The 26081-nt window shown below is 43.5% G+C and overlaps 4 protein-coding genes across 6 annotated transcripts in view; 1 reads left to right on the top strand and 3 right to left on the bottom strand.

The window, feature by feature from the left end:
- nck1b (NCK adaptor protein 1b) overlaps window positions 1-3715 on the top strand; it is a 28480-nt gene extending 24765 nt beyond the window's left edge. For all 3 annotated transcript variants that reach the window (XM_041961336.1, XM_041961337.1, XM_041961338.1), the window contains one exon: window positions 40-3715. In XM_041961336.1, the coding sequence (XP_041817270.1) occupies window positions 40-240 (201 nt within the window). In that variant the 3' untranslated portion in view covers window positions 241-3715. The remainder of the gene's footprint in view (window positions 1-39) is intronic.
- Window positions 3716-4602: 887 nt separating this feature from the next.
- On the bottom strand, window positions 4603-7927 carry bdh1 (3-hydroxybutyrate dehydrogenase, type 1). Its single transcript, XM_041961339.1, has 5 exons — window positions 7610-7927; window positions 7158-7268; window positions 6762-6903; window positions 6499-6651; window positions 4603-5887 (listed from the first exon to the last, which is right to left on the bottom strand). Exons 1-5 carry the CDS (start codon window positions 7820-7822, stop codon window positions 5421-5423), a joined length of 1086 nt encoding a protein of 361 aa, XP_041817273.1. The 5' UTR covers window positions 7823-7927; the 3' UTR covers window positions 4603-5420.
- Window positions 7928-8898: 971 nt separating this feature from the next.
- Window positions 8899-19514, bottom strand: gyg1b (glycogenin 1b). The gene is made up of 7 exons (XM_041961217.1): window positions 19387-19514; window positions 17669-17804; window positions 17368-17542; window positions 17104-17266; window positions 12348-12474; window positions 10704-10920; window positions 8899-9871 (listed from the first exon to the last, which is right to left on the bottom strand). The coding sequence occupies exons 1-7, from the start codon at window positions 19391-19393 to the stop codon at window positions 9722-9724; spliced, it is 975 nt and encodes a 324-aa protein (XP_041817151.1). The 5' UTR covers window positions 19394-19514; the 3' UTR covers window positions 8899-9721.
- A 1351-nt stretch (window positions 19515-20865) lies between these two features.
- On the bottom strand, window positions 20866-25834 carry cpb1 (carboxypeptidase B1 (tissue)). Its single transcript, XM_041961216.1, has 11 exons — window positions 25779-25834; window positions 24973-25048; window positions 24515-24639; window positions 24260-24359; window positions 24073-24174; window positions 23855-23959; window positions 23661-23771; window positions 23435-23525; window positions 22706-22908; window positions 21486-21570; window positions 20866-21174 (listed from the first exon to the last, which is right to left on the bottom strand). Exons 1-11 carry the CDS (start codon window positions 25832-25834, stop codon window positions 20987-20989), a joined length of 1242 nt encoding a protein of 413 aa, XP_041817150.1. The 3' UTR covers window positions 20866-20986.
- Window positions 25835-26081: the final 247 nt, after the last annotated feature.

Raw genomic sequence — 26081 nt, 5'->3', positions numbered from 1 at the left:
ACTGATAATAAAACCGTGTGTTTTCTTTTCTTTCCGCAGCCAAACGACTTCTCCATCTCCCTGAAGGCGCAGAGCAAGAACAAGCATTTCAAAGTGCAGCTGAAGGAAAACCTTTACTGCATTGGACAGCGCAAGTTCAACTCTATGGAGGAGCTTGTTGAACACTACAAAAAGGCCCCCATCTTCACCAGTGAGCAGGGAGACAAACTGTACCTGATCAAGGCCCTGGCTGCCTCCTGATCCCTCTGTGTCGGACGCACCCACACACACACACACACACACACACACACACAAACACAAACACACACACCTATACATCGTTAACTGCATCCATATATACAGTATATATAGACACATACAGATACTTATGCCAGAACACACACTAACATTTAAACTCCCAGCCTGAGGACTTAACACATCATCAGGACTTAAATGCCCGATTTGTGAGCATTCCAAGAGGAGGTATGGAAAAAGCATGGGAGAGACACGGAGGAATGGAAAGGGGAGACAAAAAGACTATGGACTCCTGAGAGTTGACTACAGACCTCTTGGTCGCCTATTTTAAATTATCCAGATGTGTTAGGTCATAGGCAATGCCATGTATTTCCACCTTTACTATTAGAGTTGCATTTAGTTTCCTTTTTTTTTGTTTTGTTGATAATATATAATCCTTTTAACAGTTTCTTTTTAAAATGTGATGATTTTTTTTAAACTGTATTCAGTACACAGCATCCACCCGTATGAGGCATAGCTCAGATGTTAGCAAATTCAGAGTCTAGCCTGTAGAGGTCTACATTGCAACTCATTTTCTGTGTTGTCTGTCTTAATTCGTTCTTTATGGTTGTGGACTCACTAATCCGCAACTTTTGCTAACTGCTAATCATGAATAAAAATTAAGTGACCAAAATATATTTATTGATACAGTTCTGTTAGGATCATGCTCGCAGAGATTGGAATGTCACACTCGCACGCGCCTGTTTTTGGAGGATTCCTCTTCTTGTGCAAGGTCAAACTAGTTGTTCAGCTTTCTTTTCGTACGGCGGAACTGCTTGTCTCACACATTGCTGTATCCATATCATGTGAATGTTACGAAGCCGAGGCATCGCAGACTGCGGGGGGGGCTCGAGATCCCGTGACTTTGCATGCATGCACGCAAACAGAATAGTGTCCTCACACCTTTTACTGTATCTCCCAGAGGAGAGATTGACAGTCCGCACAAGTGATGATGGGGAGGGGGGTTTAATCCATATGTCTAGAGGTCATGTGACGAGTCAAGAAGTATTTTCCCTCGTAGTCTGGATGACTTCCTCAGTGCACAGCAGACCCCCTCCCCCTCCTGCTGCTGCTGGAGTGTGACTGACAGCTGATGCGTCCTCCCTGTGTTGCCAAAGGGGACGTTTCTCTGCGGATGAGGAGGAAGGAGGCCAGTGGCGGGTGGGGTTTGGCGTGTGTGTGTGTGGGGGGGGGGGGGGTTATGCGCTCACAGCAGTGCAGCTGGGAGGGGAAATGGAGGAGCGGTCCAGGCAATCCAGAGGGTGATGTCACTGCTCCTGAATTAGTGATCACTGGAGGGAATGGAGGAGTGAAGGGTCACCCAGGGGTTATGTTAGTGTGCTTGCGGCGCATAGACAGCAAGGATTTTCAGAACGGCTAAAGTCTGGTAAAAGTAAAGCAAAATGGTTTAAATGCTCGATATCTGCATTCATGTTCATGGGAAGAAGTCTCCCGGTTTGAGGAATCCAGCTTGTTTTTCCAAATGTACGGTCAGTGTCAAGTTAGAAAACAGTGCACCAAGCACATGGGGTGTATTTACAGTACGGGTCTCTAGTGAGTGGGTATACGTTGAGTGAAAATGGACCAAGTAGTGTTCGAAGAGCAGCTCGCGCCAGCGCCTGCAATCAAAGCCGCAGCGGCGCTGGCAGGGAGCCGCTGCGGCAGTGGGCTCAAGGGGGATGATGACGATGATCACGACGCTTGCGATGATGAGTTCTCCAGCTGTGACCAGTTGGACCCGAGCACAGAGAAAGAGAGGGAGGGAGGGAGGAAGAGGGATTTCATAGAGGAGGAATGGAAAAACGGACCCTAAAAAACAAAAGTAGGATCTGGGGAGGAGACTCGGAGAATCTGAATCTTCCACTGAATGGAGTATCTGGATTAGCGCTCCCAGGCGTACACGGGCGGGGAAATGAACGGAGGCCAACGCTGATGTATCATAATAGAGAATAAAGGATTTTTTTTTTTTTTTTTGGATGGCAGTATTTTGGGAGGGCCTTTTAAGGTCGAGCCAAGCCAAGCATGAAAAAGTCAATCATGCCACAAAGAGCATGGGTGTGAACTTCTTTTTTTTCCTCTCCGTTCCCCAGGTGATTAACAGACATACTCATACAAGAGCTGTGTGACAGCTTCTCTCTGCTCTGGAGATGAAATACAAACAACTTTCAGTTTAATTCATGAGGGGTTAAAATGGCCAGAGTTTATTGTCCACCTGCAGGACGATTTGAGATCTTAATTTGAGATTCCATTTTATGAAACAGTACAAAAACATTCCAGGGTTCAGAGGAGCTCCTGTCAGGATGAGAGAGATCCTGTTTGATGCCTGATAAATTGTACGTCTGCATGGTTCAAAATGTTCATCACAGGATTGTTCCTCAGCGTGGCTTGAGTGCTTTGGTTTATTTCAATCTAACCTGTAAACATAATTTCAAAGTGGTGTAGGACATTTGTGCCTGTATTCCTTCTCCTTCACTCCCCCCCCTCCCCCTTGTGGTTGGAGTCAACAGTCGCCAGATGAGGCCTGTCAAACGTGTCATTTCTTAGGTCCAGTCCCTGGCTGTTGTATCGGTGCCATCTTTTCTCACACTTCATGTGAGAAAGTGTTTGCCCACAGTAGTAACCAAGTGTTGTTTTTTTTCTTTTGTGAAATTTCCTCCCTGACTTCCAGTTTTACAGCATCTGCGACATTACGCAGCATTAAAGTGACAAACACCAATGCAATGTGCCCCAGTTTGAAGGATTTAGGAGGAGATTTTAATGTGCCTTCACAGCTTTCTGTCAACCAAAGGTTTAGCGTCCCTTTTTTTTTTTTTTTTATTCTTTATCTTGTTCTTCCCACTTCTCTTGTCACCGCTGCGTGCTATTGAGTTATTGGTTAAAGCTTTGCATGTGCGTCAGCTGAGTCTGACCGATGGGCGACGTCTGAAAACATCCTTACACTGAAGGGTATTTCCTCACTGAGCTCTCATGTCATTGTCTAACTTTTTTTTTTTCTTTTGTCGCGCATAAAATGTCCACTAGGTGATTTTGTGTGTAGTTTCAAGTGACCTTACCTTTGCTGATCTCATCAAGTATAACTTCTTAATTGAACAGTGACTGCCTACATGTACAGTATAAAGTATGTGCTGATCTTCATTCAGAAACGTAACCCCAGGTGTGATGCAATCATGACCTGAATCTCATGTTATGAGCACCTCAAGTAACGGCATCACATATTGTTGGTTGTGAAGAAACTGTCATGGTTTCCAAGGAGATAGTTTTTTTTTTATGTCTGTATGCATTTCATATAAGACTAGTGTAAGACATTCACTTTTGCAGTTTAGCCACTTAAATATGTAAAAAAGCAAAAACAAAAAAAAAACCCTCAATACTTAAATGTTTTACTTGATATTCAAATACAGAACTACAGTATCTCCCTGCATAGATGTTATGAACTAGGATCTTTTTCATTCTACACCAACGGAGGCCGCATGAGCAGAGCCCTGTAGCTGTACAGAACTGATTTTAAATCTGCTTAAAAAGACATTGACGTCAGTTGTGACAGATATTATCAAGATATCGTGTATCAAACTGTTTTTCATGATGGAGAACTCTTCGCTCCTTGACCGCTAAACAAGCCCGAGATCGCCGCCGCTCTTTTCAGATCGATGTCTTGATGATATCCGAACAAATGACCCCCGTGTTATACTTTGGTGCTTTTGTGCTGCTTACATTTCTATGGTGTTCTTTGTCTCACGAAGCTTTTATTTTATTTTACTTTTTTTTTTTTCTGTATGAGAGAGTGAAGAAAACAGATCCATGCTGTGGAATGATAAAGGCAGTGCTGTGAAATTTAATGTCATGCTCTTAATACTGTTTTTATGGAGGGGAGATCGTCTTCAGGTGTAATAATTTAGAAGAGTTTATTAGAGTGTTCAAAAGATGTAATAAACGATACAAAAAATGATAACGTCTTGTTTTTATCTGCCACAGTGTTTGAATGAGTCTTTAAATGTTCATACTTCCACTTTCAATTTTACTTGAAGCTGTATTTTACTGAATTATAAAATACAGCAGCTGGCTAAATGTTTTCTGGACTCGACCTGGTGCGTGATTCTCCTAACTGTATGAGAACTGGGCAGACTTTTCCTCTCTGTGTTTCACCTTTGCTGTAATGTGATTATCATGCAGCTTACACTAGGAAATTATCTGATAGACAGCAGATGATTCATGCATGAGGACGGCAGCGGTAGTTTTGTATGATGCATGTGTGCCACTTGGTGGCCATTTGTATCATTGCAAGCACCGGCGCCACCCAGGCCTGCCTCTAATCACACCAATGAAACAGCATCGCATTTTGGTCACTTTATTTCAAATCATTCTTAGAAGAAAATGAAAGTGCGATTGTAGTATTTTGCAAAATAAAATGCTCTATTCATTCACATTATTCTTTGTACAAAATGCTTTTCCACCAAGGAGGGTGGGACGGGAGGGGCCTTCGCGTTCAATCATGCCCATTAACCACATCAATCAACCTCACTGTCGAAGTGGCACGCAGGATCTCATGCCGCATGTGAGACAAAGTGGGCTTGTGTTGGTTGTTACGTAACTTTGGGGCGAGTCGAGCCAAATCTCACCACGGTCTTACAGTAGCCGACCTTGGCTTGTTCCGGCGTCAGCCACAACAGACCAGCAGGGGCCTTCTCTTGAGCTCTACCAGCTTTGGTCCTCGTACCAGTGGGGCACCAAAAGATTCCCATAAGGCAAAACATTACAAGTATCATAGGGAAATAAAAAGAAAAGATATAAGGGGACAAACACAATCCAAAATTTTTTTTTTCTAAATAGAAACACAAGCAATAATGACGCAGTATTTATAGCTACGAGTGTCATAGCCCTGCAGATATCCAACACAAAGTAGTTACTACTTATCACGGAATATATCTGTATAGATAGTTATGGTTTCTGTTTGACATACAAAAAGTGCACTTGGGAGTTTTAAAAAAAACTGTTTGATCAGTGAGTGATTGCAAGTGCTGAGGAATGCATAGCAGAGACCCCCCCCGAGGGTGAGTTTGTAGATCTGCGTAGTGCTACATAGTTGAGGAATATGCTGCTATCTGTGATCCGAAGGGTTTGAAACGGAGGGCGCTTGCACAACTTCCCGTTTAAAAGTACAGGAAGTCGGATATGGCGCTGGGCAGATGGGTCATGAGCTGCACCCTGATCCACCAGTGAGGCTCCATGGGGTTGTATCGTGTGTAAGGACGCTTGGACATGACGGCGTCGGTGATGTCTTCCAGAACAGGGGCCACATCCTTCTGCCCGCTGTTGCAGTAAGAACGCATCAGAGCCATGTAGTGCTGGAAGTGGGATTTCCCATAATCCTCCTTCACGTGCGAGGGTGCCTCACTCCAGAGCTTATTGGCCGTGCTGGCCACAATGTCACGGGTCAGGATGCCAGTGGCCACGATGAAGTTCCCCGGTTCGACTACGGACACTTTTACTCCCCAGGCTTTCATCTCATAGCGAAGGCAATCAGAAAAAGCTTCCACGCCGTATTTGGACACACAATAAGGCGACCGCATGACATTTCCCATCCTCCCGTACATGCTGGCCAGGTTCACAACACGGCCTGCAGACGTGGGCAACAGCACAGTCAGGGTTATATGTTCTCCAGCAAGCAAGAATCTGAGGATATTTCTCTTTGCACGAATAGTGTGATACAATGACAAGTTAATGCAGCATCACCACTGATAAACAAGTGCAAAAGCTTCAAACTCAAATCCTGGTAAGCCTCCACTTTAAAACACTATTGAGATGTTATTGCACCTGAGCTGTGGAAGAACGACCAGACACAGTCCACAGCACTCCTGCTACAAACACACCTGTTTAAAGTGACTTTTAGACAACCAGCATGACTGGGTAATATTATATTGTATTTATTTATTTTAGATGTTTCTTGTGTTTCTTGCTGAAGCACTTTGTTATGAAAAGTGCGACACAGAAGCTAAAAACTTACTGGTTGGATGAATGTTTTTAGTTCTAACAGGAATTCTAAGAATTCTTATAATCCCTCATCAAGAAACTGGGAAAAATGTCAAATCCAAGGTGCTGGTCCCTTTAACAGCTTGACACTGTCAATTTCAACAATATTTTACTCTCTTAACTAACTTTTACATTCTCAAGTTTATATGTCACCATGTATTAATGTGTAGTGTGCAGTGTTATTCTCCAGCTGCTGACCTTTGGCCTTGCGGATTAATGGCAGAACAGCTTTGGTGACCCTGATCGTGCCCCACAGGTTGACCTCTGACACCTGCTTGTAGGTGTCCATGGACGTAAACTCTACTTCTCCAAACGTTGACACTCCAGCGTTGTTCACCACAGCCCACAGACCTGGGTCAAGAGTAGTGACAGATTGTCCGAGAGGTAAAAAGTCTGTGAATGAACACACATGCTGACCTTCTTTAGACTGAGTTAGTGAACACAGGCACAGGGTTATTTACCTCTTTCTGCGTCAGCCAGGTTGTCTTTGATATATTCCACAGCCTGGTTCACCTGCTCGTCACTGCAGACATCCAGCTGGACCACCTTCATGCGATCTGAATGAAATTCCTCCAGTTTGTTCGCACCCTCTCCGCCTTTATCCTGCAGGGATTACATGCCTCCTCGTTTACACCGAAACATGACATCAAAATTAAATGCACGCACTCAAATCTAAATGTGTGACTAACATGTTACAGTCACACATTTGCACGGAAACTGAGAGCACACTGCGATTGCAGGCCGTGGAGTTGACTCAGCGCCTTCACCTTTCAGCAGGAGCAGCTCATTCTGGCTTTCATGAGGGCGTTGCAGGGCTGTCGTGATAAATGAGTGGTCACTGCATGTTTTATCTGTACCTTAAGAAGGCATCCAGCGAAGACGGTGAAGCCAAGCTTGTGCAGATGTTTGGCAAGTGCATGACCAAATCCACTGTCACAACCTGTAACCAGCACAGCCTTCTGCTTCACCTGCAGAGAGAGGCACAGTTTAGTAAAGGCTTTTCTAACTTTCCCCAAAAGATATAAAAAGCTGTGAAGGAACAAAAAGCTTAATTACATGCATGCAATAACAAGAATTATTCCACAAGGAAACATTAAAGGAATTAAAAGTTGTCTTCATTTAGCACAACGTGAACATTCAAAACAGCACCATTTCACTATATACAGCAATTACTTTAACTAATACGCATTTTGCATGCAGTAGCATAACTCCTGTGGTTGCATCCCTCTAAACTGTGTTACAGGATCACATACCGTCATCTATATACAGCACAAATGTTCATTTCGCGTTGGGAATACTGGAACATTACCTCCACCAGTCCTCTGGGAATCCGGGGCGTCGCAACATACAGCACAAAAAGTAAATACAGCATAACAATGCACTCGGTGACACTCGTCTCCGGTAATCCCAACATCCTCATCGCTGCGTTCAGCAGAGCCGGCAGCCCCAAACCCAACACAACCGTCAGAAACACCGAAAACGACACCAGGAGCGCCACTCGGAACACGGGCAGCGGGGCCATCTTGACGGAATGGTGTGTTTACTTTCCTGGCGAAGCGGTCTGCATCACCCACCGCGGGGTCACGACACGCCCCCCGTATCAGATCACCGAAGTCCCCGGGCTGCGTTCAAGTCAAGGGAAACTGTGTTCTCAGAGAGTCACCGGCACAAAACTTGTACGAGTTCGGTTGTTGTTTGCGAACATGTTACTAAAACTTTTGTCAGCACACCTTGTTATTTATTTTCTGTCTGAGTAAAACTAAAACTTGTAGCCTTAGATAAGCTGGCTAGCTGTTAACGGCTGTCCGTAACGTTACTTGTGTCGTTCATCCGGAACGCTCCACAAAACATGCTAATAGGAGCTAGCGTCGGCAGTGTGCAACTGTTACATTTAAGGAGTCAGCTTCTGCTGCAAAATAAGATATATGAAAGCATTTTTTGTCAATTTCTTAAAAGTTAATAGACTTAATCGAGGTCAAGCGAAACCGGAAGTGGTCAGCAGTTAAATTTCTTGTCTTCCTCTTCTTCTTTGAGTCATGGTCTGACGGGAAAGGGATTAAAATAAGGTCAGTCATGCAGATGTACTAACTATATATATATATATATATATATATATATATATATATATATATATATATATATATATATATATATATATATATATATATATATATATATATATACACCCACAGGTGGAAGAAGTGCTTAGAAGAAAACAAAAACGTAGAAAGGTTACCAGTAAAAGAGTAAAAGTAGAAAAACATTAGCATGAAAGTACACTTTAAGTACCAAACGTAAAAGTACTCATCATGGAGAATGGCCCATTACAGAACAAAGTATTGTATTATATTACTGGATTACAATTATTGATGCATTAATGTGTGTATCATTTTGATGTTGAAGGTGGGCTTTAATGACTGGATAGCTTGTGAATTTCAATAGTCTTTTCCTAATATGTCACACTTTATTTTCATGACTGACTGCATTTTGTATCATTGCCCTGGATCCTCTCTGAGTCATTACAACCTAATTTTACACAAAAATATAAATGGACATACTGCAGCGGTACATCACAGATGTTGACGCAAAAACACCTGAGCGAATCCAAGACTTTTAATGATGTTTTTAATATGTCCAGATGAAAGACTCTGTGGTACAGCCAACATCCTGGTCAAATAAAACACAAGTTAAAAATCTAGTCATCTACAGAAAAGCTGGCAGTCAAGAACAGACAGGCTGATGACAATAGAGAGAGAGCAAGACACTAAGGCACTACGGATCTAGTTATATGTGTGGCTAAATGACCATTTTAGCCTTAGAAGTGCTGTAAACATGTTTTTATATCTATGTTAAACAGAGGTCTTATCAACTCAAAAGCACGAGCAATCAACAATCAAAGAAATATTAATACTCAGAAGACTGCTAGATGACTGCATAGTAAAAAAAAAAAAAAGAAAGAAAGGAAAATGAAGAATGTTCATGTATGACTGCTACTCTTAGACACACGTACAAAAGGCCCAGTCCAACTCTTGTTGCCTTTCCTTTTCACAAAGAGAGCATTGGCATAAAAAAGTATTGCAACATTTCTAATGCAAGTATCTTCAACAAAACTGAATTTATTTTTCCTGATCTTCGTCACAGTGTAGCAGAGCCTGTGGGAGGGTAAACTGAATGATCACAGTCTTGCATAGACAATTAAAGCCGCTCATAATATTTAACTTTTTCTTTCCCATTTAAAACGGGGCTGTCTTTGGAGTGTGGAGGGGGTCGTGCTGGTGGTGGGAGAGACTCAACTCATTTCTGGTTGAGTAACAGGTAGGAAGGAAGAATGCAACCTGTCTTACAGTATCTTCTCGAGAGACGTGTGGTGATAGTTTGTTAAACTGCGAGTGATCTTTTGACATCCCGTTTCATTGCTTCTTTATTTGAGAAAAGTGTCAAGCTTTCTCTTGATATTGTCAAATGAGTCCATTCCCATGTAGTCTGCCTGACCTTGCTCCCATTTCTGCTTCCGTTCTTCTGAGGACAGCTGGGGTTCGAGCGCTTGTGCATGTAGAGAGTGGCTCTTATCCTGAGCAAAAAAGCATAAAACAATGCACAACAGTGAAACAAGGAGCAGGGGAAGAGATAATGTCTGACAAGACACATGGACTGCACAGAACACATCCTGCTTTATGAAAGCATTGAACTCGCCATACGTAGCCTTTCCAAATTAATGGCCACAGGCAAACACAGGCAAAAGCTCTGATTTTAGAGGAAGAGCAGTAGAAGCATTAAACCAGGTGCCAACAAACTGTTATTGGGAAAAACAAAAAACAAAAAAACAAACAACACCATCACAACACCATACCTGTCCACTCTCAAAAGTGACCGTGTCACTGTGCTGGAACTTTGTGAGATAAATAGGGAGAGAGAATAGAGGTATATCATCCAGAATTGGAGCAAAAGAAAATAAAAAAGGTTAAAGTAAAATAAATTAAAAGTAAGAAAATAACACCTATGTGACAGCAAAATACATAAATATGGTATAATTATGGTACAGTGCATTTCTAAACAAACTATATTTTCCTGCATTAACGTTGCAAGCACCACAATGAACAAATTCTTATTTTTATAGAGCTGGATGACCAGGAAACCTTGTTTAGTGTGAAAAAGTTGGTTATGTCATCACACTTTGGAAATCCTGAGGAAGCCGTTCGATTGGCTGCAAGTTTCCATTGGCTTGTACGCTTGACCGTGAATGTGATGTCAAGCTGCAGCTCTGATGTAATTCTATGATTCTTCTTGCAAACTAGTCATATAAATGTAAAGCCATGGTGTGACATTATAAAGCCTGATGTAACACGTAGCTTGCAGTGTAAATGCAGGATTGCAGGTTCGTTAAGGCAAACGTGGTCATTCACCTCCACACATCCGGATTGGAAAGGCTGGTCTCCGTGCTGCTCCTGCAGCATGGGCACCACGGCGCTGGAGTACAGGGTCCACCAGTCCAGGAGGAAGGTGGGGTGTGTGGTGGCCTCGTGCACACTCCCTGCGATCTGTTTGGCTTTGGGGTCAAAAGTGTAACTCCATGGCTTGGTCTTTCCTAGGAAATGGACCACCTTGGCATTGCCACCATAGCTGGAATAAGAAATAGTAAATTAGATTTTGAATTACATTTTTATCAAAATACATTTAAAGCAACACTATGTAACTAAATGATAAACTACCGTTTAGCCAAACTGATTTAGCTAAAATTCTAAGATATTGGAACAGTAACAAGTGAAGAAGAGTCGTTAGCAAGGTGACTCAGTCATGTCTGCTGTACAACAATATTTACCTAAAGTTAGCTAACATTAGCCACCATCAGCTAGTGGTCATACCAGACCAGGCTAGGCTTTAGCAGCAGAGTACTGGAGTGAGAAATTGCACGTTTCATTGCCTTTGCATTCAACTTTTCATTTGTGAGAGGAGCAACGTGTTATGAAGCTACACGGTCTTGCTTTAAGAAAAGTATATTCACGTGTTGAAGTTTCTTTTCTGTTTTACAGATGAATGTCGGAATCGAAAATGCTACAGGCTAACTTCGACTAATGCTGGTGCCCGGTCTGTTTGCCCACTTTTAAACTGTGCGATTCCGTCAATGTTTTCTGTATTGCGGAAATCACAGGCATCTACAGCTGCAGTCTGCACAAAGTCTCCATGTTGTCAGCAAGCAGAAGTACATTTTTAGAAAATTAACAGTTTTAGAAAATCACAACATAAAACTGTCATTTTAAAAAGAGGTTCAAGGTTGCAGTTCCTGTAGTAGTAGTAGTAGTAGTAGTAGTAGTATCTTGCTTCTCTTGTACTACATCATCTTAAATAGTGGCTTTTACAAATGTTGCCAAAACTGCTTATATACATACACACATATATAAATATGAATGTGGCCCTGGAGGCTTGTTTTGTGGTGCCACACATCTGAAGCACTACTATTACTGACAACTACCAACGAGTACATGCATGTTTATCCCCCCTGTCATCCTGATTTGGATCCCAGGAAATACAAAACCCAAGAGCTTGTCGATGAGGTTTGTTTCTATGAGGAGAGAGGTTTATCGAGGCGGTAAGGACGGGCGGGGGGGCTTAAGACGGAGTGCACAATGACCAGTCCTGGAGGTGAACATAAAAGGTCTTTAAATACACTGCTCTATTTTAGGATTTGGTTTCAGCTGTTGGGAGCTCAGCGATGGATATCCAACCCAGCGCTGAGGCCTGGCTCTCCAGCCGCTGGAATTTTCTCATCTCGCTCGTAACCCGATGTCACGTCACGATGTGACTACACCTTCATGTGATCTCGGATCTGCTTACACCTTGGCTTCGCATCCCATACGCAAGACTTGACACAAGTCACAGTGACAGACCCGCTGCTGGAGGATAGTACAACTGTGTTGTGGAAGTGCACACTGCAGGAGCTTAAACAGCAGAAACACACTAAACACACAAAATTACATCTCTAACTAATGTGTGAATGTTTTGTTTTGTTTTGTTTTTTAATGTGACCTCCTCAGTAGAGGGACACTTACTGCTTGAATGCTGGAAGGTAAGTGTAGATGGCTATGCTGCTGAGGTTGTAGATGAAGGGGAGGTGTTTGGATATGTCAGCTGTTGCCCAATCGCTGAAGAAGCCATTCAAGACACCTTGGTCTCCTCCTGCGACAGAGAGGAGGAAAGAAATCTGACATTATATCAGTCTAACGCTGTATTTCTCATCAGGTAGCATCTGTACAAATCTACAGTTTCAGATGTGGTTAAAACTCTGTAGAGGTTGAGAGGTGATCCACTCAAACTGGTAAACTTCAGATGTTAATATAAGGTCAAAAGAGAGAGTAGGGGTGTTTTTCTTGTCTAATTTGCATTAGGAGCGAGGCCACTGTGAGAAACTGTTGGTGGCATAACACAAAATCAAGCTTATCTTCCAAACGCAGCTTCCAAAGTGCTTTGAAAGGTTCAGTGTATGACTGGGTAGAGCTTTTCAAAGGAAGAGCTGAGTGAGAGTGCAGTCAAATGATCTGCCCACCTGTGACAGCCAGAGTAATTAGCCTTTCCGCTTGGCCTTACATTAGTCAGCAGTCTGCTGAGATCAGCACAGACGAGCTTAATGATCCCACACATTCAGGGCGCAGAGCTGGATTTCCTCCTTTACAAGCTATGTTTTTTGTTTTTTATTTAAATGAAGCGATATGACTCGCTAGAAGACAGGAAGACCTGTGAGTTCCCCACACTGGATTTTATCCCTGGGTGTGTGTGCACAGTGTAGATTTATAGTGCTCACAGTAGCTGCACAGAGTTAAAGAGACATGATGTACAGAACATGCTGTAAACACAACTATGTCATTATCACCTTGAAAAGCTGATGCGACAAATGTGAAACAGTTGCCCATTTACACGTCCAGTCGAATTGAGCAACGTTAGCGTTCATCTGGAGTCGCGTTTCACGCCATCTGAGAAACCTGACTCCAGTATTTACCATCCCTTTAGTGTTGCTCAATAGCAGCTAAATGCTCCACTGTGTTCACCTGCTAGTTGCTAACTTGCTAACCTAAGAAGAACTGTTCCATTGTTGAAATAGGTATATTGTTTTGTGCAGCTTGAAACCCTCTCAAAGTCAAAATTCAAGTTCAGTGAATGGACATTTCGAACATTTTGATATGATATTAGCTGATATGCTCCTGCTCAGACATGCAGCACAGGGTGATTGATCAGTCAAGCACAACCTGCACACAACCTGCACACAACCTGCACACAACCTGCACACAACCTGCACACAAACTGCACTCACCCATGCACGAGAAGAAGTGAAGTCTGAAGTGGAAACACCTGTATGGGTGCACCCTGGATGTGTACAGCCTGGTCTACAAGTATGTGGACATTTTGCAAAACGAATATTTTCCTTTACATTTGGCCTCTTGTTCACATGCAAGCAGCGTTTCAGATCACTAAAACCACTTTTTTGCTTTCTGAAGTACAGATTTTTCAAAACTGAGTTTCTGTGCGTCCATGAAACAATGACGTCATCAAATGAATTCACACCTGCCTGTTGTTGCGTTGCGTCTTTAAGCCTCGACTGTCTGGACAGATTCATTCTTGTCTTAAATCATGACTTGACCAGTTCTAGACTCACTTCCTATGTTTGCACAATATTTACCAGTTTACCAATATTTGCTGGTGACTTGAATTATCGTTGCCCTCTGGGTTAGCTTGTTTTTAAAGTTTGCCTCAGGTCCTCGGGGCCTGGCTGGAGGGCTGGGCAGCCACTCGCCCTCGCTCAATTTGGCTAATTTAGAAGTGGGGCACTGTCATGGCGGCGGCTTACGTAAACACAGTATTCAGAGAACAGTTTGGGATGTGGGGACACATTAGACGTTAAGTGGGTCAGGTACACTTCAAGTATACAACCAGGTCTGAACTGAGCCTTTATTAAAACCGTTTTTTCAGTGAACGTCGCCTGTGTTACATCATCAAGTCTGCAACTGACCAGCCAGAGAGCTGAAACCGAGCGAAAACATGACTCAAGCTCATTGACTATTCATGCTGTATTGCTTCACCTACTAGCCACATAGTAAGTCACTGGACTGACACCAGCACAAGGTGAGATGTTGGCCTTTAATAGAACTTTCACAAGTAGCTGTTGAAAAGCACAGGACTGTACGGCCTGTGAAACCGCAGACTGCCGCAGTTTAAAATAACACACATAGCTGCTGTTTGTCCGAACCCACAACCTCCACTGGGGATTTCAAAACTCAATATGGAGCCGAAGATCTTCATTTTGAGGGGATGAGCAGAGCTCAGCAAGAATGCGCATCGAACCCTGCCAGTTTGTGTTGGCAGCGGACAACACTGGAGCTACAGATGAGGAGATAGAGCCTCTGGGTTGGACCACAGAAATCATTTTCCTGTTGTCTTTCCTCGGCTATTTTTCCAATATGACTGCAGAGAAGACTGAGCTGCACGTGCACATGTTGTCCTTACAGTAGAGTGGAAGTGAAATGCTAAAGGTCAGAGCAGTTTCAACTTATGCCCCAGTGCACACGAAGAGCCCATCCACAGCTATAAATAAGGTAGCTTCATTCATTAGCATGCCATCAGGCATTCAGACTGGCATCACACTGAAATACTGGATGTGAAAATATAAAATCAAATGACACTTAATCAAGTGAGTTATTATTGACAAAGAGGAGTTTTCCTGGAAAAAAATAAAGACAATACTATCTTTTGTCTGAGGCTGTCATTGTGATGGAAAACTTCATGCCAACAAACGCTCGTGGCAGCCAGAAAGAGTCGGCACTTGAAAGATTTGGCCACGACGGAGCAAACTAATTGGGTTTTCCAATGAACTCTCCCTGATGGAATCTCTTTCACAGCATCACAAGGGATAACAGCCTGCCATTTAACGGTAAAAATGCCCGCCGCTGCTAACAAGGACAAGCCCCGGCTCGCCGAGCCCTGCTTTGGAGCTGCATCCTGTTTTGTTTACCTCGCAACTCGTTGCTTTAGTAGCGTTTGAGGTCACAGCAGCCGGAGCATACAAGGAGTTTGATTAGAGCCCAACAGATATATAAACAGGTGTGATCTGAGCCTATCACACCCTTATCATGAGCACTAAAGATCATAACTCCTAAAGTGACCATACGATAATTTCCATCTTTTTCGAGGGCTTTCGACGACCTCTTTATCTCGGTTTTCATCATGCTGTCATCATGTAACCCCTACCACGTGATTATGAGATATGTGGTTAAAAGCTATGAAAACAAATGCGAAGATAACTTTGCAATCTTTAAATTACAATAGAGGATTGCCAAAGATATGTTTGGAGGTCATTTTAAAACAGTGTTGCGATTACTCAGTTTGTCCAGCAGAGAGCACTGACACGTTTATTTATCAACCACAAGTCTCTTTATCTGGGCTTCAATTCATTTATAACGTATTTAGGCTATTTAGCAAAAAATGTCTCTACATGACTTTTGTATGTGACCTGCCTAAACAAAAGTTTAATAATGACGTTTCGAGTCTGACTGGAGGAAGATCCAAGTGGGATCGAATCGTTGTCAAAGATTTTGTGGCGTGGAGTGAGTGTGCAGGCGTTTTCTGATCATCTCGCACCTGCGTGACGTGTGGATAACTTCTCTCCTTCAACTCGTATTGGTATCAATAACGTGACAAGTTCAAAGCCTCAAGATAGACAAAAAAGTAATCCATTAACACATGTATGATATGTAAGAATATGTATATGTTATTTGAGTTATCAAGTCCCTGGTTCTGGTTTTGTATGACAGCTGATCAACACAGCATCGCACAAAGGTTTTAGGAGGCGTATCCGAAGTTCGACTGAAGTGATGCAATTGTATACTTAAACACAACCTCACCATGAGTGAATGTTCTGCCGCGGTGAAATGTTTTCTGGACACCTTTTAGAACGACCTGCAAAACTTGCAGTAAATGAGAACCTCAGCACCCTACAAGCATGGAGCGACGATCTTTTCAGCCGCTGATTTGAGCTGCTCAGTAAACCTGATATGGAGCCAAAACAACGACCACAATTCAGTTACAGTACGCCTCACGGAGAAGAGCTGAATGTCAACCGGCGCTCTGTGCAAAAACAGGGCCTCTCAAATTTAACCTCCACCCGCCCCGGCGAGCCCCTGAGAATAACTCAGCAGAGCTAGACGGTCTGTGACAGGAGGGCCTTGTGTCCGGGCACCGGGCTCGATAAAGGCCTTACTTAGAGCAAAAGATAAACAAGCTCGGTTTAACATCACGTTACCAAGAACTCAAATGTTACTCAGAGCTGGTCAAAGCCTAAATGTTTGAGCAGGACGGTGGTGGTGAACCATATCTGGTTTGGCAAAACTAGACACCGAAATTCATGCAATGCATCTGGCAATAAAATGTGAGGGAAACTTGTGAATGAGACATTTTTATCGAACACCAACATGCAGAAATAAGTTCAAAGGACAGCTGATAGTGGGCATATTGAGTAACCGGAATAGCAGGAAATATATTTTTGGAAATGCATTTATTTGCTGTCTTATGAGTTAGATGACAAAATTGATACCACTCCTTTATAGTAGATGCCTGTTACATGTGAAGTTACAGCAAGGAGATGGTTAGCTTAGCTTAGCATAAAGACTGGAAGCTGGGGGAAACAGCTAGCATGGCTCATCCTAATGTTAAAAAAATGAGATTGTTTTATTGGGGGTTATATTTTGTGCTACCATTTACAATATAACACTCTGTTTCAGCATAAACTCAAAGCATCACAACGTGTTCTTGTTGACTTACCATCAAAGCTGCCGTGTTCTGTACAATACTGAAGCAGTTTGCCGTAAGTCTCCATGGAAGGACAAAAAACAAACACACCGGAATTGAAGCAGTCAGGCCAGCCGGGGTCGGGAGCAGCTGACAGCTCCTCTCTGTCAAACAGCTCATCTATATTTGAGAGCACCTAGAGATGCAGAAACAAACACAGAACAATATGTCCACACATGCGGCCGCGGCACAACATCGACACATCCTCGCGACACAGAAATGCACGGCTGGCCTCACCAGTGTGTCTGCGTCCATGAAGACACATTTGGAGTAATGTGTGAGAGTCCAGCAGTGGAGTTTGGTGAAGGTGATGCCCAGATCGGGCCTCTTCATCATGGCCAGGTGTGCCGTGTCGCCGCTGTCTAGCACGTCCACCACCTTCACCTCGTCAAAGATCCTCTCCAGCACGGACCTGAAGAGTCACAGTGCTACAGAATGAATGACCATCAACAGCCCAGGTAGAGAACAAGACTTACACGAACGCTGTCGGGTGGGATTCAGAAATGACGTCCCACTGGTTGGAGGTTAGGTTTCTTACTGGAAAGCCTTTGTCACTTGTGGACCAATGAGCGCCACCAGCTTCTTGGATGTATTGTGGTTGCGGAGGGACTTGCCCAAAACCATGGCTCCGCGAGCATATTTGTCATTGGTGGCCAACGTCACAAAAGCCTGGTCTGCAGGGGACAGGAAGACATTACAGATTCAGATTTGACAAAGGTGATTCCACTCTTAGACACTAGATCCATGCACTCGATATCATGTAATTCAACGTATTTGATGGCAGACTTCTCTCGTTTTAGACAAGTATGTCCTGTTTGAAGATTGATTGACAGGATTTGCTCCCTCTGCTCAGTGAGATCACACATTTGCCCAAATATTTAAATTAAAATCCAGGGTGAAATGACGATATGCAAGTCAAATAATGGCATAAGCACAGTAAGTGCAAACTGCAAGTGAGTGCAAGCTGAGACGAAGCACAGCGGGCATAAATGTTGAGTCTAACACAAAGCCATTATTATTTGACTGTCTTTAAATAGCTGAAAGTTTTTCTGCAATTAAATTATATTGTAACTGAATTTCAGATCACTAACAATATCTGGCCTCAATGCAAGATTTCTCACTTGTTTCAAGAATAATAAGACTACAAGTAGCCAGCAGCAGATTAATTGTCTCATTAAGGTGAATTTTATTTGCAGCGTGGTGCCTACTCTATGCCACCACCTCCAACAGCGGGGAGGAAAATCTATCAGCTACCTGCCAAGTCATGTTTCAGAACAATGACCAGCCTGTGAGAGGACCTATAAATTTTGGGATGACGAAGTCAGCGAGGCCGCTGGAGAGGCTGTGTGACTGCAGCATGTGGGCCAACATGAATCCCATTTGGATTGTATATGAACCTCTTGGTGCTGCACTAATGGGCAAAAAAAAGCAAGACAGTATGTACAGTCTGTATAAAATTGTGTTTTTCTATCATTATGAGCCAGTTTAGAGGGCAGCATTGCCCATCAGCTGCCAGGAAAAGTTGCTCCATCTCACTGGCTGCAGGCAGCGCCACACCTCCTTCCTCTCACACCCCCTTTTCAATTGGTACAACCAGTTCTGCAGTGTTGTAGCCTAACATGAAACACATGATGAATCAAGTTAAAGGAAGAAAAAAAAGCAATTATTTCAACCACAGCCTACATGGAGATTCAGTGAATGTTCTGCACAGGCTGCACACATCCCACTTCCATTTACCCCAGGAAGACTGTACCAAGAGAGGGAGTTCTGCAGAATCATGGCATACAGTAGCACAGTGTTAGAATAGCTGGAAAAAAAAGTTCATTTTGCTGTTATTTCATTCTTTAAAAGTTGTCACATGGAGAGAATATAAACCAATCATAGCCAGATTTAGTAGTTCTTAGACTTGCTTCACATGACGAGGGACTCTGCACTAACAACATGACAAGTGGCGAACTTGTGGTCAAATGACACATGTGGTAATCATGTTTCAGCCATGGCTGACAGCTTTGAAGTCAGCTGCTCTCTGACAGACGGCGAGGCGCAGATTGGAGACAGAATGTACTTTCAGTCGGCTCACCTCCGGCCGAGAGGCGAACAACAGACGAGCAAGTTCACCGACAGAGAGCCGCTTTCACCGCAGCTACACTCAAACACAACACGGTCCGCGAGACTGCTTTTAAAACTTCTCGGAGAGCGCGTGAGCGTGGCTCCTCGGCGTTAAAACGCGTAGTGAAAGGTTGAAATGTCACGTACCTGCCATGGCTTGAGAAGGAGTCGAAGCTACTCTGTAGCCCGGACTTGACGGCGGCTCGGCGTGGAGGAAAGGACCGACTAAATATACAGAGGTGGATTTATACCAGTGTGACAGGAGCCAGACGCAGCGTCACGTGACGGCCGCCGCACACCCACCTGCTCCCCGCATGAGCCACCACACCCCTCGGAGGTTCATGGAGTTCAGCCCTCCACTGATTCAGGCATTCAACATAAATAAATGCACAATTAGCATTTGATATTTCTGCCTTCCTCCTCTTTTTGCACTCCTTCAGTTTTTTCTTTGTTTGCTTTTTTGCAGCTGATCTCAAGGTGGAGGAGACAACAACTTATCAACAACTTAGTCAGACACAGTTTTACATTCTGCAGCCTTGACCTTTCAGACATCCGCCATGTGGCTCCCTCGGCTGGTGTCATCTTCTCTGGTGATGACAATGCGCAGACGGTGATGATGCTGTAATGAGCCGCTGAGATCAGGAACAAGATGTTCTGTCGCGCACGTTTGGTGTTTTGTCGCCATCTTGCGGAACAAGGCGAGCATAGCAGGAGTGGAGGCCCCTGGTCCTCCTGTACTGTATCACACAATAGGGAATTATTTTTAGTGGTCTGAGGGCAGCTACTCAGATCAGCTGGTGTAGCGGTGGTTTTAGGGATTGTACCTATTTGTTCTCTGTATGTATCATCTTTAAATGCAAATGTAATGGAATATTCCTGTAACTGCACTACTGATTGTTGGAAAAATACACACACATCGGGAAGCCTAGCCTGTCATAGTTGCGGGACAAAATCCTACGAATAATATTTAACTTTTAACTTACAAATATTGACAAAAGCAGCCACTGAAATTGAAGTTTCTCACCTTCTGCTTCAGAAATGTGTGCCAGTGCAGTTCGATTCCCCACTGATCTCTGGCTCCTTTATTTTCTCCACTCGGGCAGATGCTTGGCCGAGTGGAGACGCTGCCAAGGAGTACTCTGTGGCTGTCACGTACTGTGCTGCTCGACTAAAATCCTTAAAAGGCTGATACCCCCACCCGTTCAGCCTCCACCACTGGAACAACGCCAGCTCAACAAGAGGGATCACCGGGGTTCAAAGGGGCTGATACAGTAAATTACAGGCCACTTTTGTTTCTCGCCTGCTTTCTTTGTCGAGTTTAAGCGTGTAGATGCTGGATTGCTCAAGCCAACATTCTTGATGGTTTGTGTTGGTTAAATTTCAGTGCCTCACTATGTTTTCTTGGGCCATGAAAGCAGCTTTTCTGGCCTATTAGTGATGGACTGTAAAGTGTAAGCACTATTTTATTCACCATACATCACTGTTTTATATTTTCATACAAATGACAAAGGCTCAGTCCATCAGACACTATGTTATCAAATACACATAAAAAATTGATTCAGCATGTGGGGATGGATCATTGATTTTATTGTTTGCACTCATCTTGACATTCTGTCAAGCACAGCGAGGAAACATGGCAGGAGGTGCCCGTATCCATGGATACGGGCTAGAGATGGCTGAGAGATTGGAGGGGCTGGGGGCTGGTACAGAGGAGCTGAGTTGGCAGGGGTCCTGGCAGTTCCGCTCTTTAATAGAGGTTCTTCTGCACGTAGGAGGCAATGTACTTGACGGCCAGCATGGTCTCCTCGCATGTGGGCTTGATCTGAGACTCGGGCAGCAGGAAGCCATAACGACCAGTGTCGCGCAACTCGAAGGTGAAGGAATACTTCACTCCCAGGTCGTAGGCCCAGTCATCGGAGCCTCCAGCAGCGGGGTCTGAGGGCAGATAAGGGGGGGAATGATTCAGAGCAGGACATGCTGATGACCAGGGACGGCCTGGATGTGTTTTCATACAAATGCTTCTTCTGAGGGCCAAAAAAACCATTTGTCTGCTAGAAATAGCTCTTTCTCATGATAAGACAGTGCCCTTTGTTGCCTCTAGAGGCCAGGTCTCCAAAAGAGCTTTGTGAATTGTGAGCACATCATAATGCATGTTATTATAGGCAGAAAATAGACTAGCAAGTTTCCTCTCAATACACTGTTTCCCCATGGAGACAAAATGCAGCTGGAATATTCACTGTACTCACAGATGGTTGTAGCACCGGGTCCACTGGTGTAGCGAGTACCATACAGACTACGCAGAGCAGTAGAGGCCCCCTCAGCAACCTTCATCTACAATACAAAGAAGAAACACAATGTTCATATATAATATTGAAAACTTTGGTAAATCTGAGCCCAAACATGTGTCATTCACAAAGAGTAATCTCTCTAAAGCTAGCTATCTTTAGCTTACATTAGTCACCATAAGCTGCTAGTCGTACCAGGCTCTATGAGCAGAACACCTGAGTGTAATGAATTGAACAATGGTGCGTTTTATTGCTTATAAATTCCACTTTTGTAACTGTAAAACTGAGTTACCCATCCTTTTAAAAGTTAAATGTTCGAGGATTAGAGCAAAAGACAGTATCTGATAAAGGAGCAACACTAAACAGAACCAAATAACGATTAAAATACAGCTGGTAGTAAATAGTAAATATATGTTTTTTGCCCTGAAGCATCCACCATCCGCTGCACTCGTTCAAACAAAACCTTTTTACTGATATTACAGAAACAGCTCCAGCGAGTTCCAACAGGAAATGAAACCCCTGGAGAAATACGCAAGCAGGAAATGATATTTCTGACAGAACAGATGAGTTATGACAGATCCCCAGAGTTCTTTTGTTCTGTAAAGTGTCAGAAGAGAGCCTAAATTACAAGTGAGTAATAGAGAGGCAGAGACGTGTGATGTGCCTCAGTTAATGCGAGAGCTGGAGCAGGGGTGTGAGTGTTAACTATGCAGCCCCCGGACGCCCCGGTGAGAGGTAAAAGAGCCATGAGAATGAGGTGCACGAGCAGGGAGTAAATGATTAGCAGCAGCTAAGAGTGGCCTTTAGATAAGAGTCATAATGGGACTGGTTTGACTTCTTGCTTAAGCTTTTGGAATTCTTTATTCTGAACGATTTGAGTTGCTGCTATTCTTTGAATTGAGACGCACACTTCACGGCGAATGCTCCCAGAGACACAAAGACAGTTTTCGTGCTGTACAGTCTGCATCTTGTGAACATAACTCCTCCATAGATGCAATGTAATTTAAAAGCTTTCACAAATTTAGAAATTCCCAAATCTGCTGCCAATATAATCCATATAATGACACTCCTCTACACTGTCATGATGAATAATTATGAAGTCACTGTGATTGACCGAGCATGTTAGTTAATGAGTCTTTACTCCGCTGCATGTCCGTATATTTGTGATGATGACGACTTACCAGCTCACTGTGGTCGGCAGCCAGGTCGTAGGTGTAGGAGTAGGGGAACAGCAGCAGCTGGGAGTAGGAGTGGATGGTGAGGTAGCCCTTGATGATGGACCTGTTCTTGCGGATAAAGTCGGCAACATTCTTGACCTCGATCTCAGACTCGGGAGTGTACCCACAGAAGGTGTCGCTGCAGGGGTTGTTGGAGGCTCCCATGGCTGCAGTTAAAATTACAAAGTTGAAAACCAGAAATTAACACAGTACATATCTTCAAATGCATCGTGACTATGGTTAAAGCTGCATTGTACACATTGAGTGCAAAATATGTCTCATGAGGAGAACTCTACAGAGTGTGAATACAGTGATTTAATGTCTTCTGGGGCTCTGAAGGGTTTTTCCTAAAGTTAGAGAAAATAACCCTGACGACGTCATAGCGATGTCATCTGGGGGTCATCAGCATGAGAACACACATTTATAACAGAAAGCATGTAAGTGTGGATTTAAAAGATTTTTTTTAAAGTGGCTGTTTACTAGTCTAATGAAATCTGCTACCAAGTTGCATCATGGGAAATATAGTGTGATTTTGGGAACTTATTCGAGGCACTAAAAGTCAAGATGTCTTGGCCTCTGCTGCACAGTTTTGTCCACTCTGTTTCACATAAGTCCCCCTCATCTGTATGGAAGTGCGATATAACATGGCTTCAGTGCCCCTTTATGATACAGCCGTGTACATGTTACACTTACAGCACCACCCGGCATCAAAGTTCCTGTTAGGATCAGCTCCAAAGCAGTTGGATCCAGATCTCTTGGAGCGAGTTTTCCTCCACATCCTGTTCTAAAGTCACCAAAGTGGACAAAATAAACATGTCAGACATGTATTTAAACAAAGCAACGAATTCTTCAAGATAAACAGGACAGCACGGTCTCTCTTAGGCCAGACTATGAACTTTGGCTTGAGGTTGTAACATACGCTCTTGTGGGTGTAGTCGTAGCCATCAATGTTAAAGACGGGCAGAACAAAGACATCCATGTCGTTGAGCAGGCTGGTCATCTGAGCGTCATTGCCATAGGTGGACAGAGCCTGAGGAAGATTGGAGAACAGTTCTGGACTCTGTGGAAGCCTCTGTGTAAATGCTTGTCATGTCCATCCAGTGTCTTCCTTACCTCCTTGACAAACCACTGGCAGAAAGCGGGAGAGATCCACTCTCTAGCGTGGATGCCACAGTCCAGGAAGATAGCAGGCTTGTTGGCGCTGGACTTCTGACCGAGCTGTGGTTGTTAAAAGTAATCACAAACATTTGCTAAATGTAATTTTTGGTATATATATATATCTCAAAATCTTCAGCGCAACGCATTGATATTGCAGATGAGTCCTGGCATACCTTGAGAATGGTCATGGGGCGTCCCTCGTAGGTGTTTCCAATCACCTGCCTGCTGATCAGACTTGGGTTGGAGGAGGAAATGGAGCTGATCCAGGACTGGATCTGAAATCAAAGGGGGAACAAATAAGAAGAGGAAACAGTCCACTCAGGGTAGAGAATGTGGCTGGTGGTGTTTTTAGTCTCTTACCACGTCCCAGGTGTTGTACTTGGTGTAGCTGTGGGCTCTGGGAGAGGGCTTGTTGTCAACCTGGGCGTGAACAGCAGCCTGCACATCCTCAATAAGGACCCTGAAGAGGGATTTTTTTTAAAAAAAGGTTAAAGCATCATATGTAAAAAAAAAAAAAGAAAAAAAAAAAAAAAAAAGATGTTTTTATTTCGCGAGTGCTGATCAAGGGGAAATCAGATAAATGCTTTTATTTTGCATCTTTGTCTCATGACTTACTCATGCTCTATGTCATTCTGCTGCAGGATGGTGTACACCATATCAAGGTAGATGGCAGGCACGCGGATGTCGACGTCAATGTCGATGGTCACGAGCTCAGGGCTGTCGGGCCTCCAGAAATCAACCTGCAGGTGGCGCCAGAGCCAAACACATGAGCATGTTGAGCTTTTCAGATATGAAATCATTTCAGTCTCTCATTTGACAAAGTGTGATGAGCTGGATAAAGCTCTGAAGTGAAAATGTGATGCCAGGCAGTTAGTGTAGACAGTACTAGATGTAAGCGTTCAGGAAGATACTGTTTGCATGTCTGAATGAGTATTAAGTGAATTATCCGAATGACCCCCAAAAATATGTCAAATTCAGCCTTTTCCACCATTAACAAATCAAATGAACTCCATAGTGAGTGATATAGCATTATAAGTGTGAGTGTCAGTGTGTGAGAAAAGGCAACAAGGCACCTCGATGCTCCTCGCCAGCTGCTTAATGATGGTCACATGCTCATCAAGCACAGGCTTCAGACGGAAGACTTTCTCTCTAGTGAAAGAACCAAGCCAGAGTGATCAGAAACACAGTGCAACAGCCACAGTTCTGCAATAGCCACTACTTTATATACTGCTGGGCAGTGTAATCTACAGCAATGCATCATATTCTACAAAATCATCATATGTTTGTATCGTCGCTGTCCTTTGAGAACCACAGATCTGTAAAAAGTCAACTTCTCACGAGCACAGACAAGCCGCCCTGTTTTCAGCTTCCTGATGGCGCAGCTTCCAGCTTGTCCAAGAAAGTTTTTAAATAGATTTATTTATTTTAAGAGAACATTTTCTCAACCCATAAAGGAACATTTGACCCCTCGGTTTATAACAAACATTCACATTTAAATTCAACTCAAGTATATTTGCCCTTGAGATGTAGTGGAGTAGAAGTCCAGTGTTGCATTAACTGGAAATGCTCAAGTAAAGTAGAAGTACCTCAAATTAGTACTTGAAATGTTACCACTTTGCACAAGTGCTGTCCACAAATATTCAATGGCACATACTTTCAATTGATGGCAGGCTAATTACACTGAACCAGAATGTATGCTAACCTTTACAGTAGTAGCATGGTAAAAATTAGTTAAATATATCCTTTAATACATTGCAAACAGACCACAAGTCATAGTACAGTGTGTCGTTGCACTGCAAACATTTTTACAGGAATACGTAGCTGATAGATCTCTCTCTGTATATATGTATTTTTGCTCTAACAAAGACTAGAGATTTACCCCTCGAAGTCAGCCAGGGCAACAGCCACCAATCCAAAAAGCAGGAAGACCCTCATGTTGGCAGTGAGGCTGATGTCACCGCTCAGCAGCACTTATAACCCCTACCTGCCGCCCATCCACCAATCCCCATCTGTGATGCAGCAACATGTCACACACCCTCCCCAAAAAGATGTCGTCCTGTGCACCTGTTACTTTTGGGCGCTACGTGCAGGAACAAGGGCGGCTTGATTTGTAATGATTAACAGATGATACAGCTTCTGTGAGGCCGGATCACTTGATTTAGATTCCTCATAGTTACTTAAT

The sequence above is a fragment of the Chelmon rostratus genome, chromosome 20 (genome assembly GCF_017976325.1).
Source record: "Chelmon rostratus isolate fCheRos1 chromosome 20, fCheRos1.pri, whole genome shotgun sequence".
Lineage (NCBI taxonomy): Eukaryota > Metazoa > Chordata > Actinopteri > Chaetodontiformes > Chaetodontidae > Chelmon > Chelmon rostratus.
This window is presented reverse-complemented; position numbering and strand designations above follow the sequence as displayed.

Excerpts from the sequence above, each read along its gene's own strand:
- bdh1 (XM_041961339.1), bottom strand. The coding sequence starts at position 7,822 with ATGGCCCCGCTGCCCGTGTTCCGAGTGGCGCTCCTGGTGTCGTTTTCG. Across the intron at positions 6,652-6,761 it reads CCTGGCTGACGCAGAAAGAG|GTCTGTGGGCTGTGGTGAAC; the intron begins GTAAATAACCCT and ends CTCTTGACCCAG. Across the intron at positions 5,888-6,498 it reads ATTAATCCGCAAGGCCAAAG|GCCGTGTTGTGAACCTGGCC; the intron begins GTCAGCAGCTGG and ends CCACGTCTGCAG.
- cpb1 (XM_041961216.1), bottom strand. The coding sequence starts at position 25,834 with ATGAGGGTCTTCCTGCTTTTTGGATTGGTGGCTGTTGCCCTGGCTGAC. Across the intron at positions 24,640-24,972 it reads AGCTGGCGAGGAGCATCGAG|GTTGATTTCTGGAGGCCCGA; the intron begins GTGCCTTGTTGC and ends CGCCACCTGCAG. Across the intron at positions 23,526-23,660 it reads ACGACTACACCCACAAGAGC|AACAGGATGTGGAGGAAAAC; the intron begins GTATGTTACAAC and ends TGGTGACTTTAG.
- gyg1b (XM_041961217.1), bottom strand. Across the intron at positions 17,543-17,668 it reads CAAGTGACAAAGGCTTTCCA|GTCCGTGCTGGAGAGGATCT; the intron begins GTAAGAAACCTA and ends GTGACTCTTCAG. Across the intron at positions 12,475-17,103 it reads AGAACACGGCAGCTTTGATG|GAGGAGACCAAGGTGTCTTG; the intron begins GTAAGTCAACAA and ends TCTCTGTCGCAG.